Source organism: Tursiops truncatus, chromosome 14, assembly GCF_011762595.2.
Source record: "Tursiops truncatus isolate mTurTru1 chromosome 14, mTurTru1.mat.Y, whole genome shotgun sequence".
Taxonomy (NCBI): Eukaryota; Metazoa; Chordata; class Mammalia; order Artiodactyla; family Delphinidae; genus Tursiops; species Tursiops truncatus.
This window is the reverse complement of record NC_047047.1, coordinates 51,112,150-51,126,199: the sequence shown is the minus strand read 5'-3', so window position 1 is coordinate 51,126,199 and position 14,050 is coordinate 51,112,150. Positions and strand designations below refer to the sequence as shown.

General features: G+C 49.0%; 1 protein-coding gene across 2 annotated transcripts in view; it reads left to right on the top strand.

Moving 5' to 3' along the window:
* EPAS1 (endothelial PAS domain protein 1) overlaps positions 1-14,050 on the top strand; it is an 88,906-nt gene that overhangs the window by 57,732 nt on the left and 17,124 nt on the right. For both annotated transcript variants that reach the window (XM_073791662.1, XM_033838589.2), the window contains 4 exons: positions 581-732; positions 1,157-1,241; positions 4,675-4,793; positions 4,895-5,100. In XM_073791662.1, the coding sequence (XP_073647763.1) occupies positions 622-732; positions 1,157-1,241; positions 4,675-4,793; positions 4,895-5,100 (521 nt within the window). In that variant the 5' untranslated portion in view covers positions 581-621. The remainder of the gene's footprint in view (positions 1-580; positions 733-1,156; positions 1,242-4,674; positions 4,794-4,894; positions 5,101-14,050) is intronic.

Below are 14,050 nucleotides of genomic sequence, written 5' to 3'. Positions count from 1 at the left end.
GGTTGTTACTTACGCAGAGTCATAATAGCCTAACGGGAGGAACAGTCCAAAGCCTATGAGTGGTTACGAGTGTGGCTTCTGTATTCAGCTGCCTGAGTCCACTAGCCACAACCTCTATAACCTTGGGCAGATGACTTAACCTCTCCAGGCCTCATCTGTAAGATGAGACAAAAAAATAGTACTTGCCTCACAGGTGTCTTGAAGATTATATAGCATGCTCAGTGCAGTACCTGATGTGCTGTCCTTGTTCAACATCCATTAGGGAAAATTATTGGGCTGACTACTCCTGTAACTGCCTTTGCCTCTGTGACCACGACTGCTGCCACTGCCACTGGTACCACAAGTATGCGGCCACAACAGCCGTACTGCCCGCAAAGCTCCTGTCAGGGTGTCCTCTGTGCAGTGGGTTCATCAGATGCCTGCTGCTTGAGCCTGTGGTGGACACTTGGATGGTGGGCAGTGTGCGTTTCCAGAAAAATCCACGTACTGCCTTTGAGCCATCCCTGGCAGACATCCGTCCGTGCCAGTCACATCTGCTTTAACACATTGATGCAAGCCGTCCAACCCTGTCTCTTTCCAGTTTGCTCTGAAAGTGAGCCTGAAGCTGAGGCGGACCAGCAGATGGACAACTTGTACCTGAAAGCCTTGGAGGGCTTCATTGCCGTCGTGACCCAAGATGGCGACATGATCTTTCTGTCAGAAAACATCAGCAAGTTCATGGGACTCACACAGGTGACACCCTCCTCTGGCTCTTTCAGAAAGGGAGGGAAAGCGTTTCCACTTGGGGGTAGAAATTAGCGGAAGGTTCTGATCACCTCCCTCCTGACCTGTCCTTGCATATGCCCACCCTGCTTCTCTCTGACTTCAAGCCTCAAACCTCAGGAACACACTGAGAACCCCTGGCATTGGGCTTAGCATTGCTGATGGCCACTCTGGTGGACAGCTCTGCCGACTGGATTAACAGAACCACCCTTGTGAACCACATCCATCGTGAAGTCTGTTACACTGGTGTGTCTGTGGACCTGTGGAGTGGAACTTGAGAAGACCTGATTTAGCCTCCTCCCTCTCTCCAAGTGTGAAAAGGGGGCCCAGCTTCCTCTTGGAGACTTCTTCTTCAGTGTTAGGAATAATGAAGCCCAACCTTGTTTTGAAACAGGTGGAGCTAACAGGGCACAGTATCTTTGACTTCACTCATCCCTGTGACCACGAGGAGATCCGTGAGAACCTGAGTCTCAAAAATGGTAACGTATTCTTCATTGCGTTTTTTTCTTTTCACACCACCTGGGAGGGGATCTGCCTTACCTTTGTCTGCAAATGTAGGACGGTTGGAACATGGCCATCATGATCTAAAAACACTGACATCCATAAAAAACCCAGCAGAGCCTAGGAGATGAGATCGAGGGCCCTGGAAGGACCTAGTACTCAGAAGGATCTCCTGCTGGCTCTTCCTGGGGCCTGATGTCACACTCCTAGGGCACTCCTTCAGGTTAGGACACTGTCTCCAGAAGGTTTCATCACCTGAGCATCCAGCATCTCTGCCAAATGACACCACCCAAACCAATCAGCTCATCCGTGCCAAAACGTTCATGGGAACCATTGTGGTTGTCCCTAGGACAGTTGTGTAACAGACTGCCCCAAACATAGTGGCTTAAACAGTACTTTTATTAGCTCTCATGATTCTGCGGGTTCTGTGGGTGGTTCTTTTGCTCCATGTGATGTCAGGAGGCTGGACTTGGTGGGATGACCAGAGGGTTCACCCACACCCCTGGGACCTTGTGGCCGGTAGCTGGAGGCTGGGGCTCAGCTGGGATGCGGGCACGGCTGGACCTCCCTCTCACTCTGTGAGGTATCGGAGCCTCTCCCTCTCCACGTGGGGTCTCCAGGGTAGCCAGACTTCTTACACGGCAGCTCAGGGCTCCCCCAAAGTGCAAAAGTAGAAGCTGCCAGGCTCTCCGAAGGCTTAGTCCTGAAACTGGTACAGCACCACTCTGCCCCATCCTGCTGTTAGAGTGAGTTACAGGCCAGCCTCATTCACTGTGGGAGGGAACTACAGGAGGCCCTGAATACTAGGAGATGTGGCTCATTGGGGCCACCTTTAGAGACTAGCTACCCTGGGAGCCAAGGAAGGAATCTGGCCTCCTGGTGATAAGAAATGGGACAGGTAGTTTTTGATGGAGAAGAGATTTATAAGGTCTCGTGCACTGCACCCTCCCTGTGGGGCCTCCAGCAGATGCCAGTGGATTGAAGGGCCTATACATGCAGAAAGCGCTTTGCAGTGACAATCAGAGCCTGCCGCTTCATCTCTTGTAACGGGGGACAGTCAAGCAAAAGCACAGATGGGCATATTGTCAAGTGGACTGAAGCTTTGAGAAGAAGGGGATTTAATGGCTTTCAAGGTCCCTTCTGAACCTGAGAGTCGATCTCTGCCCTGGGCAGATTGTGCCCGAGTCTAGACATCCCCTTTTCTGTCTCTCACCTGTCACTGCCATGGAGTGCGTGCTTGTCCAACCTGAATGACAGAGGCAGTGCTATCAAGCCTGCAAGGTTTTGCTCTTATTACCACACATGGTGCAAAAGCAGACACTTCATTGGCCCACTTCTACCCTTGTTACAGACCGAGCCTGCAAAGCGCAGGATTACCACCACCTCTACCCACCCCACCACGGCCTCCCCGCCCAGCGCCTCTGCTCTCCCTCCCGAAGGCCACCTGGCTCCGGGCGTACACAGGCTGGGGAGCACTGTGGGCTGTTCACTGTCTTCTCTGTGCCGCTGAGAAACTCTTGTTCGGTTCTGTGAGGAAGGGGCTGCCAGAGCTTCTGAATCCCTTTCTAAAACAGGTGCTGGAAGCCCAAGAAAACCAAAAAGTCTCTTAATTTCTCTTCTCTGCTCTGGAAACCCTTGGGCCCTTGGGTTCTCAGTCTTAGGTCAACCTCTGACCCTAGTCTCAACCTGATCGTGTGATCTGAACCGAGTCACTTCATTGCTCTGTTTCTGGGAGTCTTTCTTTTCAAAGTGACAGTATTGGACCAGGCAAAGTCTAGGACCTTCCAGCTCCCAGGTGCCATGATTCAGCAGGACTCTACTCCGTTGATCCGAGTGGAACTTTAGATCTCTTGGTCTCTGTGTTGAGGACTTGGGATCCAAATCAGTTAATCAGCAAAGCCTTTGAAGGTGCCGACCTGAACGATCTGTAAGCACAGGGTTAGTGCGAGCACCCAGGGAAAGATAAGGCTGTGAGGCTGGTGTGGAAGGCTTTGAAGGCCAGGAATTGGGCCTCGATCCTCTTCCTTGTAGACAGAGGGGAGCTGGTGGAAGTTTTGGGGCAGAGGTGGAGTAATCTGGTTGGAGCTGTATTTAGAAAGATTAACCAAATGGCAGAATGGGGCAGACTCAGAAGTTAACAGGTCAGGAGGCCACAGCCCTAACCCATGTCACAGCCACAAATGAGTCCTTCCAGCCCACTTCCCAGCACCTGAGCTGGTGCTCGTGCTGCGTCCAGGCCCCAAGATACAGGAATGTCTCATGATGTGCAAACCCCACTCGTGGGAATTAGAATTGTAGGAAGAGACATAATTGAGTATGGGAGAGATGGTTTTATAATCATGAATGAGGAATATTCTCTCTTTAAAAAAAAAAAAGATGCACCATCTGGTCTATTACTTAGTGGGCTCTCCTAGGGATGTTGAAGATGAATTCAAAGGTGCCACAATTCATTCAACACACAGTGATTTGGGGCTGTGTCACCCAAATAAGTCACAGCCCCCTGGGGGTTCAGGTTCAGAAGCTGGTGGCCATGCCAGAGGGAGGGGAGTGATTATTTGAAACAAGGCTCTGGTCTGTTCTGAGATGCTGGGCAGGGGGCAGGAGTGTACCTTGGAAGGTCCAGGATGGCAGAATTTAGATGTGGACAGGGGGGCTCAGCTGGTGCTTACTGCATTCATCACTTTTTTTTTTTTTTTAAACAAAAAGTGGGAGAGGTTCTGAAGGGCAGGCTATTTGGAGACTATAAGGAAGGAAGCGATCTTGTTTGTCTTGGTGATTTATTTAATTCTGGCTGAGAAAGGATATGATCTGTGTTGAGTTAATCCTCAAGGTGAACTTGCTCCCCACAGGAGATTAGGACTAGCAGTCTCTCTTGAACCTTGACCTATGTCACTTTAGGGAGAAAGCAAATGGTGCAGGACCCTGAATGCAGCCATTGCAGGGTGAAACTAGGGCACTGGAGGGACAGGAATGAAGAAAAGACAGGGGTGTCTAAGGGACATGTCCAACCCGAGAGGCTTATCCCCGTGGAGTAATTGTGGCCTCGCCCAGACCGTCCCTTGGAATTCCGTCTCTGGAACCTGGACCTGCCCCTGGAGACGTTTGCTGAGATAACGGCAGATGATCTCTCATCGCCTGGCCGCCCTGGAGTGCGAGGTGCAGTGGGAGATAACACGCTGGAACAGCCCCAACCCTTCAGCAGTGGGAGACAGGCTGGAGATGAGCGAGCCTTGGTCCACAGCCAGGGTGGCACAGAGCATTCAGGGCAGGCTGCGCGTGCTCAGAGAGCCGCTCCTCGGGGAACACACACACACACACACACACACACACACGTGTTGCCCTGAAAAACTGCCCCCCCCTCTGAATACAAACACGAAACTTCAGCTGGCTCCCCTCCCCTTCTCTATCCAGGCTCTGGTTTTGGGAAGAAAAGCAAAGACATGTCCACAGAGCGGGACTTCTTCATGAGGATGAAGTGCACAGTCACCAACAGAGGCCGCACCGTCAACCTCAAGTCAGCCACCTGGAAGGTAGGACGTCAGGCCTGGGTTGGAGTACCGAGTGCGCCCCCCCCCCCGCCCCCGCCCCTGGCTCTCGGCTCCACGTCTGACCCTCCGCGGCTGGTCTCCAGGTCCTGCACTGCACGGGCCAGGTGAAGGTCTACAACAACTGCCCCCCTCACAGCAGTCTCTGCGGCTGCAAGGAGCCGCTGCTGTCCTGCCTCATCATCATGTGTGAGCCCATCCAGCACCCGTCCCACATGGACATCCCCCTGGACAGCAAGACCTTCCTGAGCCGCCACAGCATGGACATGAAGTTCACCTACTGTGACGACAGGTGGGGCCCGGCAGAGTGCGCGCGCGTGCACGCGTGTGTGTGTGTGTGTGTGTGTGTGCGCCTGTGGTCAGGGTGTGGGTCTGCGGCATTAACGTTGTATTGCTGGGTGCAGGTCACTGTTTCATCCCATCAGTGCCACCAAGGGGTTCCTCATACCGTATTGGACTGTCCCCTGTTGTCACAGCAGAGCTGATCTGGGGTGCCGCTGCTGTCGTGGTGGATCGCGGTGGCGTGTACATATTCCTCCACATATGTGTCAGGCTCCTAGGAAATCTCCAGGCCACTCTCCCTCCCCAGGAGACGAGGGTCTGGAGATCTCCATTAGCAGCCCCACTTCAGAGGCCCGCTGGGAGATTTGGTTTCTGTCCTGGAAGCTGCCCTACGGCCGCGTGGCTCCTGTGTGTTCTTCTCAATGAATGAGCTCTTTCCTCGGCCTTTGCGCCTCCTGTGTCACCTCCATTCCAGCCACTGTCCAGTCCACTTTGGAAGGCTTTTCAAGGAAGGGAACTAAGCCAGACCCTAACCCCCAAAGCCAGGCCTAACTGGAGATTCTCTTATGAGAGAACGCAGTGGTTAAGAGCCTTGGTTCAGTGAGACGGCCTAAGTTCCAATCCAATAGGAAGTGTTGGGTGTTAGCTGTGGTCCTCACCCTAAATTGCTTCTTTATTAGAGTAGTTGAAAGAGCACCTAAGACAGCACATGTAATCCATGTCACTCTAGTTTCAGCTTGAGGAGAGGCTCGAAACAGGTGGAGAAGAGGCTTGGGTTGTTGTGGAAGGGGCGGGAGGGACAGCTCTGACTCCCCCCTGCCTGTCCTCTGCCCTCCCCTCTGTGCCTGGACATTGGGAACATGGGCGGATCGGGAGGTGGAAGGAGGAAGACAGGGAAGGATAGATGCCGTGGGCAGTGGCTGCCATCAGAGAGGGAAGGACAGGCCAGGAGCAGGGGCTGGGCCGGGCAGGCCTGGCTCGAGGAGCTGCCACTGCAGTCTGCTGACTAGTGCATGACCAGAGGTGGCCTTCAGGGATCTCGCCACCTGACCCCAGATTTCAGCAGTGTCCAGAGTCACCATGTTTGTCCAGAATCATAGTTTTTGTGGCAGCTCTTTGCTGCTCCAACCTGTCCCCTATCCCCTTCTAGGGTTTCTCCAGAAACCCTGAGATCTCAGCTTCCCCCTCTCTATAATGCAGATGAGAATACTGCCTGCACCTGTTTCACAGGATCAGTGTACGATGAGATGATGGCTATGGAAGCGCTTTGAAAACCACAAACCCCATAACTGATGGGAGGCTTTTTGTTCCTGCTGATGTCTTGCTCCCTGTTTTTGCCCTCCCCCAAAGCTAGTCTCCCCACTAAACTCAAGGGGCCAAGACCACTTCTGGAGGCATGTAGAGGCTGGGGGCCTGGAAGAAGGAGAGACCACCAGCAGGAAACTGCCTCACCTTCCCAGCCAGCAGGAAGCAAAGGCCCCAGGACAGAGCTCCTGCTCAGCGGCCCCCAGGCCTGCCCACCTTTCTCTCTTCTGCTGCATGTCCCATGGGTGTCTGGATTTCTTCATGGCTGCGGCCCTACTTTCCAGGCTCAGCTGAGCTTCTCTCCCCTGATTCTAGACTGACCTGGTGTTGGCTGGTGCCACTCCAGGTTTAAGAACTTTTGTAAAAGTATCCTTGACTCACCCCTGTCCCCATAGTGCTGGATTCAAGGCTCTTGGAGGTAGTGCGTAGTTCCAGATGTAGAAAGAAGCGCTCTAACCTCATAGGGAGAAAATGTCACGTGTGAAGACTTGTGTCCTGAAACTTTGACACAGTCAGCGTTTATCATGACTGTTCCTATTGTCATTATTGTGATACAAGGATAATTAGAGAGAGAGATTATTCCAAAGGCAGGCACCTGAGAAATCCACGCTGTGTGTAAGGTTCTTTCTCAGAGGTAGTCTTTGTATTCCAAGAACCATCCTGGGCAGAAGATACAGTTTTGTAATGTGCATCCGTCTCCGTAACCTTCTGAGACAAGAGAAATCCTGCTGCGTAGCCCGCGTGTCTCCAGCTTCGAGCTGGGGTGGTGGGGTGGTGTGGGGTGGTGCGGTGCTCCGCATGCCGTAGCCTTAGAGCGGCTGGAGCAGTGCAGACAGTGAAAGCTGCATGTGAAGCACAGCCCTCATGTGACCCCAGAAGCACTGGGAACACCCTACTGTCCTAGAAAATAACTCCTCATCCCTAGATAACAGAAAAGAAGGATTTTTTTTTTTAAACTTAAGACTTTGATCCTTGTTAATGTGAAGGGAAAAAAATCCTGTGGAAAGGGTAATTTGAAGTTATCCCTCATTCATCATCTTGTTTTGAATGAATTTCAGGTCGTTTCTTGAAAGCATCTAACCTTTGGGTAAAAGGAAGAGGGGACAATAACATGAGCAATTGGGTGCCTAAGAGTGGAGAAGGCCCTCTTCCCAGAAAGGGGAGGGGCCCTGCACTGACTTCTTAGTTTGGTTCAGGGCTGGTAGGCAGAGTCGATCCTGGCTCGACGGAACCTGTGATTTAGGGCTTTGTGACTCAGGGTGTGGAGGGTGATATTGCTTATAAGGTTTGCTAGACACAGTGCACTTTGAGCAGAATCTTGCCTTTCAAGAAACCTAATTACATGGCCCAAACTCTGAATCCAGAGGTGCTGGAAAGGTGGATGCAGAGGCATGTAAAGACACAGGCTGCTGTGCCACACAGAAGCTGTGTTTAACGGATTAGCAGATTAGCCAACAAGGGCACAGACACGGCTTAGACAGTTTATAAAGTGACTATTTTAAGTCCTTAATGCCTATGTGTTATTTCTCAATTGCCCTGATGAAGACCTAGGATTTTTTGGTTTTGGTAGCTTGTCTTGTTTACACTTTTTTTTATTGGGATGGGGAAGGATATACACATATTCATACTCTCTCACTCTCTCTCTCACACACACACACACACACACACACACACACACACACACACACACACACACCTCTTCCAAGATCAATGCTTCAAAAACCAACACTTACATATCATAGCGGGGTGGGGTGGGGGGCATTGCATTTTAATCAGGGAATTCACTAGATTTAATGACATCTGGCACACATGAGGGGCTGCGATTTCCCATAAAGGGGATTATTTTCCCAATGGGAAAGTTAGGAAGAATCTGATGAAAATGTATGGCAAGTAGAACCCACAAAATCACTTTTGAGGCTGTTTGGTACTTTTTCTTAGATGTATTGAGACCATAGACATAAACACAAAAAAAGAGAAGGATCGTGGAGAAAAAGGGGAGAACCGAGAGGAAACGGGGGAGCGACAAATAAAATAGAAAAGAGTAATCTTGTGTGTAAGTCTCAGGTTTCCCAAATCAACTGAACCTGAAACAAGTTATTCTGAAACATCTGAAGTTGAATGAAGGAATGCAGATGATTCAAAATGCATTCATCCTGCTTCTCTTAACAAAGGGTCAGAGGACCACGTCAAGTCCTGTATTAATGATCTGAAACAGCAAATATTGTTAGAAGTGGATTCTGTAACAATTTTTATGTCAGTCACACTTATGTGTATATACAGTCAATTGCTCTAGATAGGGGGAGTAAAGTTGAGTAGCAGGTTTAAAGAAGAGTATCCTGATTATCAGTGTAGTGGATGATCTCGTCTCCATTTACGATTCAAATAGAGGTGTTATACTGTGTCTCCTAAAATGAGCAGCCAATTAATGAACTGTGATTTATTGAGCATCTGCTATACATCTAACTCAGCGCCAGAGACTAATTATATCAAAGAAGAAAAGAGATGATTCCTGATCTCCAAGAGTTTGAGACATGAGCAACTTAATGAACCATTCACCCAAAAGGAAGACAAAAATTGTTCTCAAGCAGTTTAACTTTAAAATGGGGGTGGTTCTGGGGCTTCTCTGGTGGCACAGTGGTTAAGAACCGGCCTACCAATGCAGGGGACACAGGCTCAATCCCTGGTCCAGGAAGATCCCACATGCTGCAGAGCAACCAAGCCCGTGTGCCGCAACTACTGAGCCTGCGCTCTAGAGCCTGCGAGCCACAACTACTGAGTCTGCACTGCAACTACTGAGCCCATGTGCCTCAACTACTGAAGCCCGCGCGCTCTAGGGCCTGTGTGCTGCAACTACTGAGCCCGCATGCTGCAACAACTGAAGCCTGTGTGCCTAGAGCCCATGCTCTGCAACAAGAGAAGCCACCGCAATGAGAAGCCCGTGCACCACAACAAAGAGTAGCCCCCACTCATCGCAAATAGAGAAAGCCCGCACGCAGCAACGAAGACCCAATGCAGCCAAAAAATAAATAAAAATAAAAATTAAAAAAAATAAAATGGAGTGGTTCTTAAATTCACGTGGAGGCGCCATCTAGTGGAGAAAGAGAATAACTGAAAGAAGTCAAGCCATCAAGGAGAGTGGGGCAAATCTATAATGCATATAATCCCACTGTGACTTCGTGTGTTTTATGAGTCTTCCTGTATGTTAGAAATAAATTATAAAAGCAAATTATGTGGATGAGAGAAGTATCACTGGGGGAAAAGTTATAACAGGAAAATTTTCAAATTAACAAAGAGGGTCCTGTAATTTTCCCAGATAAAGAATTTGAGGGCAACCCTGTTTTGTCATTGGGTTAAGGCAGTGTAGGATGTAATAATTTCAGGAGTTACAGTTCGATAAGATGCCTGCATTTCAAATTCTGTGGATCAAATCTGTGATGAATTCTTTTTATACAAAGAAGTTGGTAATCGTGATGATGACAAAAGGGAGGAGATAGTTGAGGACTGTAAAGAGGCTGTCAGTAAAGTTATAGAGAGCCATGAGTTGTAAAACACACGCGCATCAAAACACCTGAAAAGCAATAGTGTTAAAGTCTGAGAAGAAAATAGACTGACTTCGGGCAAACTACTAGTAAAAGATTATATACTTTCATTGTGTACTGAGATACATTTAACAAATTATTTTACTTTTTTTTAGAGGATAGGTGGCATCTTTAATTCCAAGTGGTCTTTCAGACTGTGATACATTACATGTCATTTTTAGTTTCGTATTTAGTGTATTCTAAATATTTTTGCAGACATGCACAGTAGTCTTTCTTTACCTATCTTATGTAAGATGGTATAGTATATTTCTTTAAATCCCTGAGCTAGAAGAAACTTTAAATGCTCTCCTTGTGCATCTGTGTCTCCTCCAAACGACGATGTTCTGAAATCAGCCCTAAGAAAGTTTGAACATATTTATGAGAAATGCTTGTATATCGTCCTGTCTAATCTGCTTGAAATTCTCCTTGGAAGAAGCAGCTCTACAAATCCTTTTTGGAATTTATTTCAAAGTGTAATGGACCTCACAATTCAAAAATTATTCCCCTGTGTGATCTGCTTCTCTCCTGCTACAATTCAAGGCAAATTTCCCCTTCTTGCTTGTGGGTTTCAAGGTAATGAAAGGCAGCTGTGGCATTTGGTGGCACTCAGGGTCAGTCCAGGATTGAGCCAGGGCTACCCTCCTATGTATACTATGAATACACCCCAACTGTAACACATAACACTGATAGGGTGGAAATTCATTATCCATTAACTGTGGAGCTGATTGTATAGATATTCACTTAACTGTGTACTGCTGCAGGAAAACACAAGGCAAAAGTATTGTTGTTTAAAGCCAAGAAAATCTGGATAGAAATATATTGAAACAAATGTCACTGAAATCTGTGTTAGTGAATAGTTTGGGTATTATTGGGGAAATGCAGTTTCAAAGCTAAAAGCACATACAGAAACCTAAATGAGGCGAGTCAAGTGTTGCCTAGGAGAGGGCATTGCCAGAAGGCCGGAAGGAAAGAAAACAGACCTTAATAAAAGGATGGTTTTATTAGCAAACGCGTTCTTTGGAAAACAAATAGGTGGTTAGGAAGTACTTTAAACTTTTATCCTCTCACATAGTTTAAATGCTCTCTAACCTTCCACGATCGTTGACTGAGTGAATCCTGTACTCGTAGGGAACAGGGGTAAAAGCTGCAGCCAGACCTTGTCTGACTCCAGGCTTGGCGTGTGAAGTAGGGAGCTTGCTGCCTCGTCCCTCGTGGGCGGGCGCGTGATGGAGCCGGCTGAGGCCCGAGCTGCATTCCTTCTGCCCAGGAGGCCACACGGCACTGACACTGCAGCCCAGCCGGAGAGCCCATTTCTCCCTAGCGCTCAGCCACAGGTAGTCCATGTTGACAAGGGCCTTGCAACATTTTTAAGGGTAAAGAGCAATGGACGAGCAGTAACTGTCATTTTACATTGTGAGGCAGACCTGACTCTGAAATCCAGGGCCCAGCTGTCTGACCCACACATTTCCTTGGGGCAACAGTAACTTCAGATTTTAACCTGAAAGTTCTCTAGTTTCTTTTTTTTCTTTCTTCCTTCTGCCTCTGCCTCCTGGGGCTGCCTGTCAATGTCTACATTTCTCTCCTCACCTCATCCTTGATCTGGTTCTTTTCCTACTTTATTATTAAACAGGGACCTCTGTGCTTCTCGTTTCTGAAGTCTGCTGAATTAAGTCCCTTCATATTTTCTTCCCCTTTACAAAGGGAACAGCACTACTGAGCTGACTTTTGAAATTTATGGGTGACCCCAAACTGATTTTTTTTTTTCTCCAGAGAGTCAGGGCCCCTTAATTAGAAAGAAAGAAAGAAAAAAAGTTCCCCTGCCCCTGGTGAAGAGAGCAGATGAAATGGTGTTATCACAGCCCAGCTCCCGAGGCTTCCCTGAGACAGAGGGAAATGAGCAGGGAGGGCCCTTGTGTGCCGTGGAGGCCAACCCTATAAACAAACCGGGTTCGTTAGCCTCCCCGCTGGCGTCGGCACGCCTGCAGATTGAGGGCAACGACCATTAGCTTTGAGTTGGGGTTTCCTGGTTTTGTGAAGTCTGACCAGTCGAATGTTCTTCAATTGTGTTTGGGGTATGTGTATTTCCCAGTTTTTATAGTCGTCTGTTGAAAGGCATGAAGGAGGAGACGTTAAATATTTATTTTAGTTGACAAGATAAATGAAGGCTGCTACTGGGAAGAGGGCTGGCAATTCTGAAATCGAGGTTTGTTTGTCCACTTCCAAAACATGCCCATTGTGTGCCTCTGAATGGATGGCACGTTAATTAGATTAAGAAATATTTTATTTGAGGCTGATTGTAAAAAACATTTACTCTGAGCATTTTAAAAGATTCTAATCTTGAAAGAAAGTGTAATCTCTTCATGGAGTAGAGTCAGATCTTTCCCAGAACCAGCCTCATTTTTGAGGGTCTCTAGGAAACTCTAGACCTAGTTCGGGAACAGAAGTAGCTTATCTGGCACATTGGTGAGCCTGTAAATGGCCAGCCCGTTGTCAGCACAGCCCACCGGTGCAATTCTGGTTCCCAGGCTAAGGCTGAAAGGCATGGGACCCATCAGAAAAGCTACGTGGCTGTAGGAAACGAAGGGCCTGCACTGTGCGGCCGTCTGCTTGTTCTCCCTGAATCTCCACCTTGGCTAAGGCGCCATGAATGCCAGCCCTGGAGGCAGGCCACTGAGGAACATGTCTGTTGCTGATGAGTTCAGAGACCTCTCTGCTCAGGGCCAAGTGAGGGGACAGATCCTCCTGGTCTGAGACCAACTGGCTGGTGCAGGTGAGCTGCTGGAATCTCACTGGAGAAATCTCCCCTGGGCTAAATCAACTGAGACCTAAGCTTCTCAGCTCAGTTGTGTTGCCCGTTGTTTTACAAAGGCTTTAACCCCCAAGTCTCACCTAGGCAGAGAATTTGCCTCTTCTCTGCCCACTTCAACACCAGACACACCTTACGGAATGGAGAAAGGATGGATTGAGCATCGTGAGGGCTGCGCTGAAGGCTGTGTGTGTGCACCGTCATGCACTGAGACAGGTGACCATGCTCTAGGAAGAAAAGTGGGCCATTAGTGCCCAGGTTCCTTAGCAGTGCTGGGCTAGACAGGGCTCTGATTGTACCTTAGGCCCCCAAAGACTGTCAGGCCATTGGTCAGCTACTCTAGCATTTAGTGAGCACCCGTGGTAGTGGAGGCCAAAGGAGAATGTGGTCCCTGAGCTCAGGGGTTGGCAGCCTAGGATGTGGAGAGAAGCATACATTACTCCTTGTGACATTGTGTTTGCCTGTTAGGACTTGATGAGAAGGGGAAACCTGGAGAAAGCTCCAGGGACAAGGCGGGACCTTGAGCTGGCCCTGTCATCGTCAGGGCTCCGAGAAGAGAAGGCCTCAAGGCTCTGCGGCCAGCGTGGGTTTGACAGGGGTGGGAACTGCGAGGAGAGGGGTCTACCGGGGAGGGGGGACCTGCCATGCTGCCGATCAGCTGCAAATCAGACTGCTTGGAAGATGGAGACAAGACCCTGGAGCCTTAGAAGTTAGGTGGAGTTTATTTACTCTGGACGTGGTTGGTCCTAGGTAAGCTGGAGGTGCTTACGTAGAGGGGTGACAGAATGGAAATAATATTTTAGGATGATTTCGTCTGACCTGTGCAAAACCCGTATGGAGCGGGAGAGAGGAGTAGAGACAGGAGACCAAGGAGCCACGGCTTCTGCTTTCCTCTCCACACTGTTCCTCTCCGGCGTGGACAGGTGACAGGGCTGTGCCCCTGGAGTCACGTATTCCAAAATAGAGCTTGTAATAATGAGGATATAGCATCACTTCTCGCTCGTGATAGGCTAAGTAAACAAGACAGTGAGCCCGTTAGAAAAAATGTGAGAGACCAAAGATGATGAGAAATAATGTTTAGGTATGACGTGGGAAAGAGCTAATCTGGTGGTTCTTGGGCAGGGCTTTGCTTATTTTAAAGGTTCCAGCACAGAGCAGAGGGTCCTCAGAGAGTTAAGTGATTCTTCACGTCCACATTTGCCTTTTCTCTGCCCACTTCCCATCTAAGCAGACACCCTACACGGAAGCCGCCTATTTGTCGGAGTGTAACG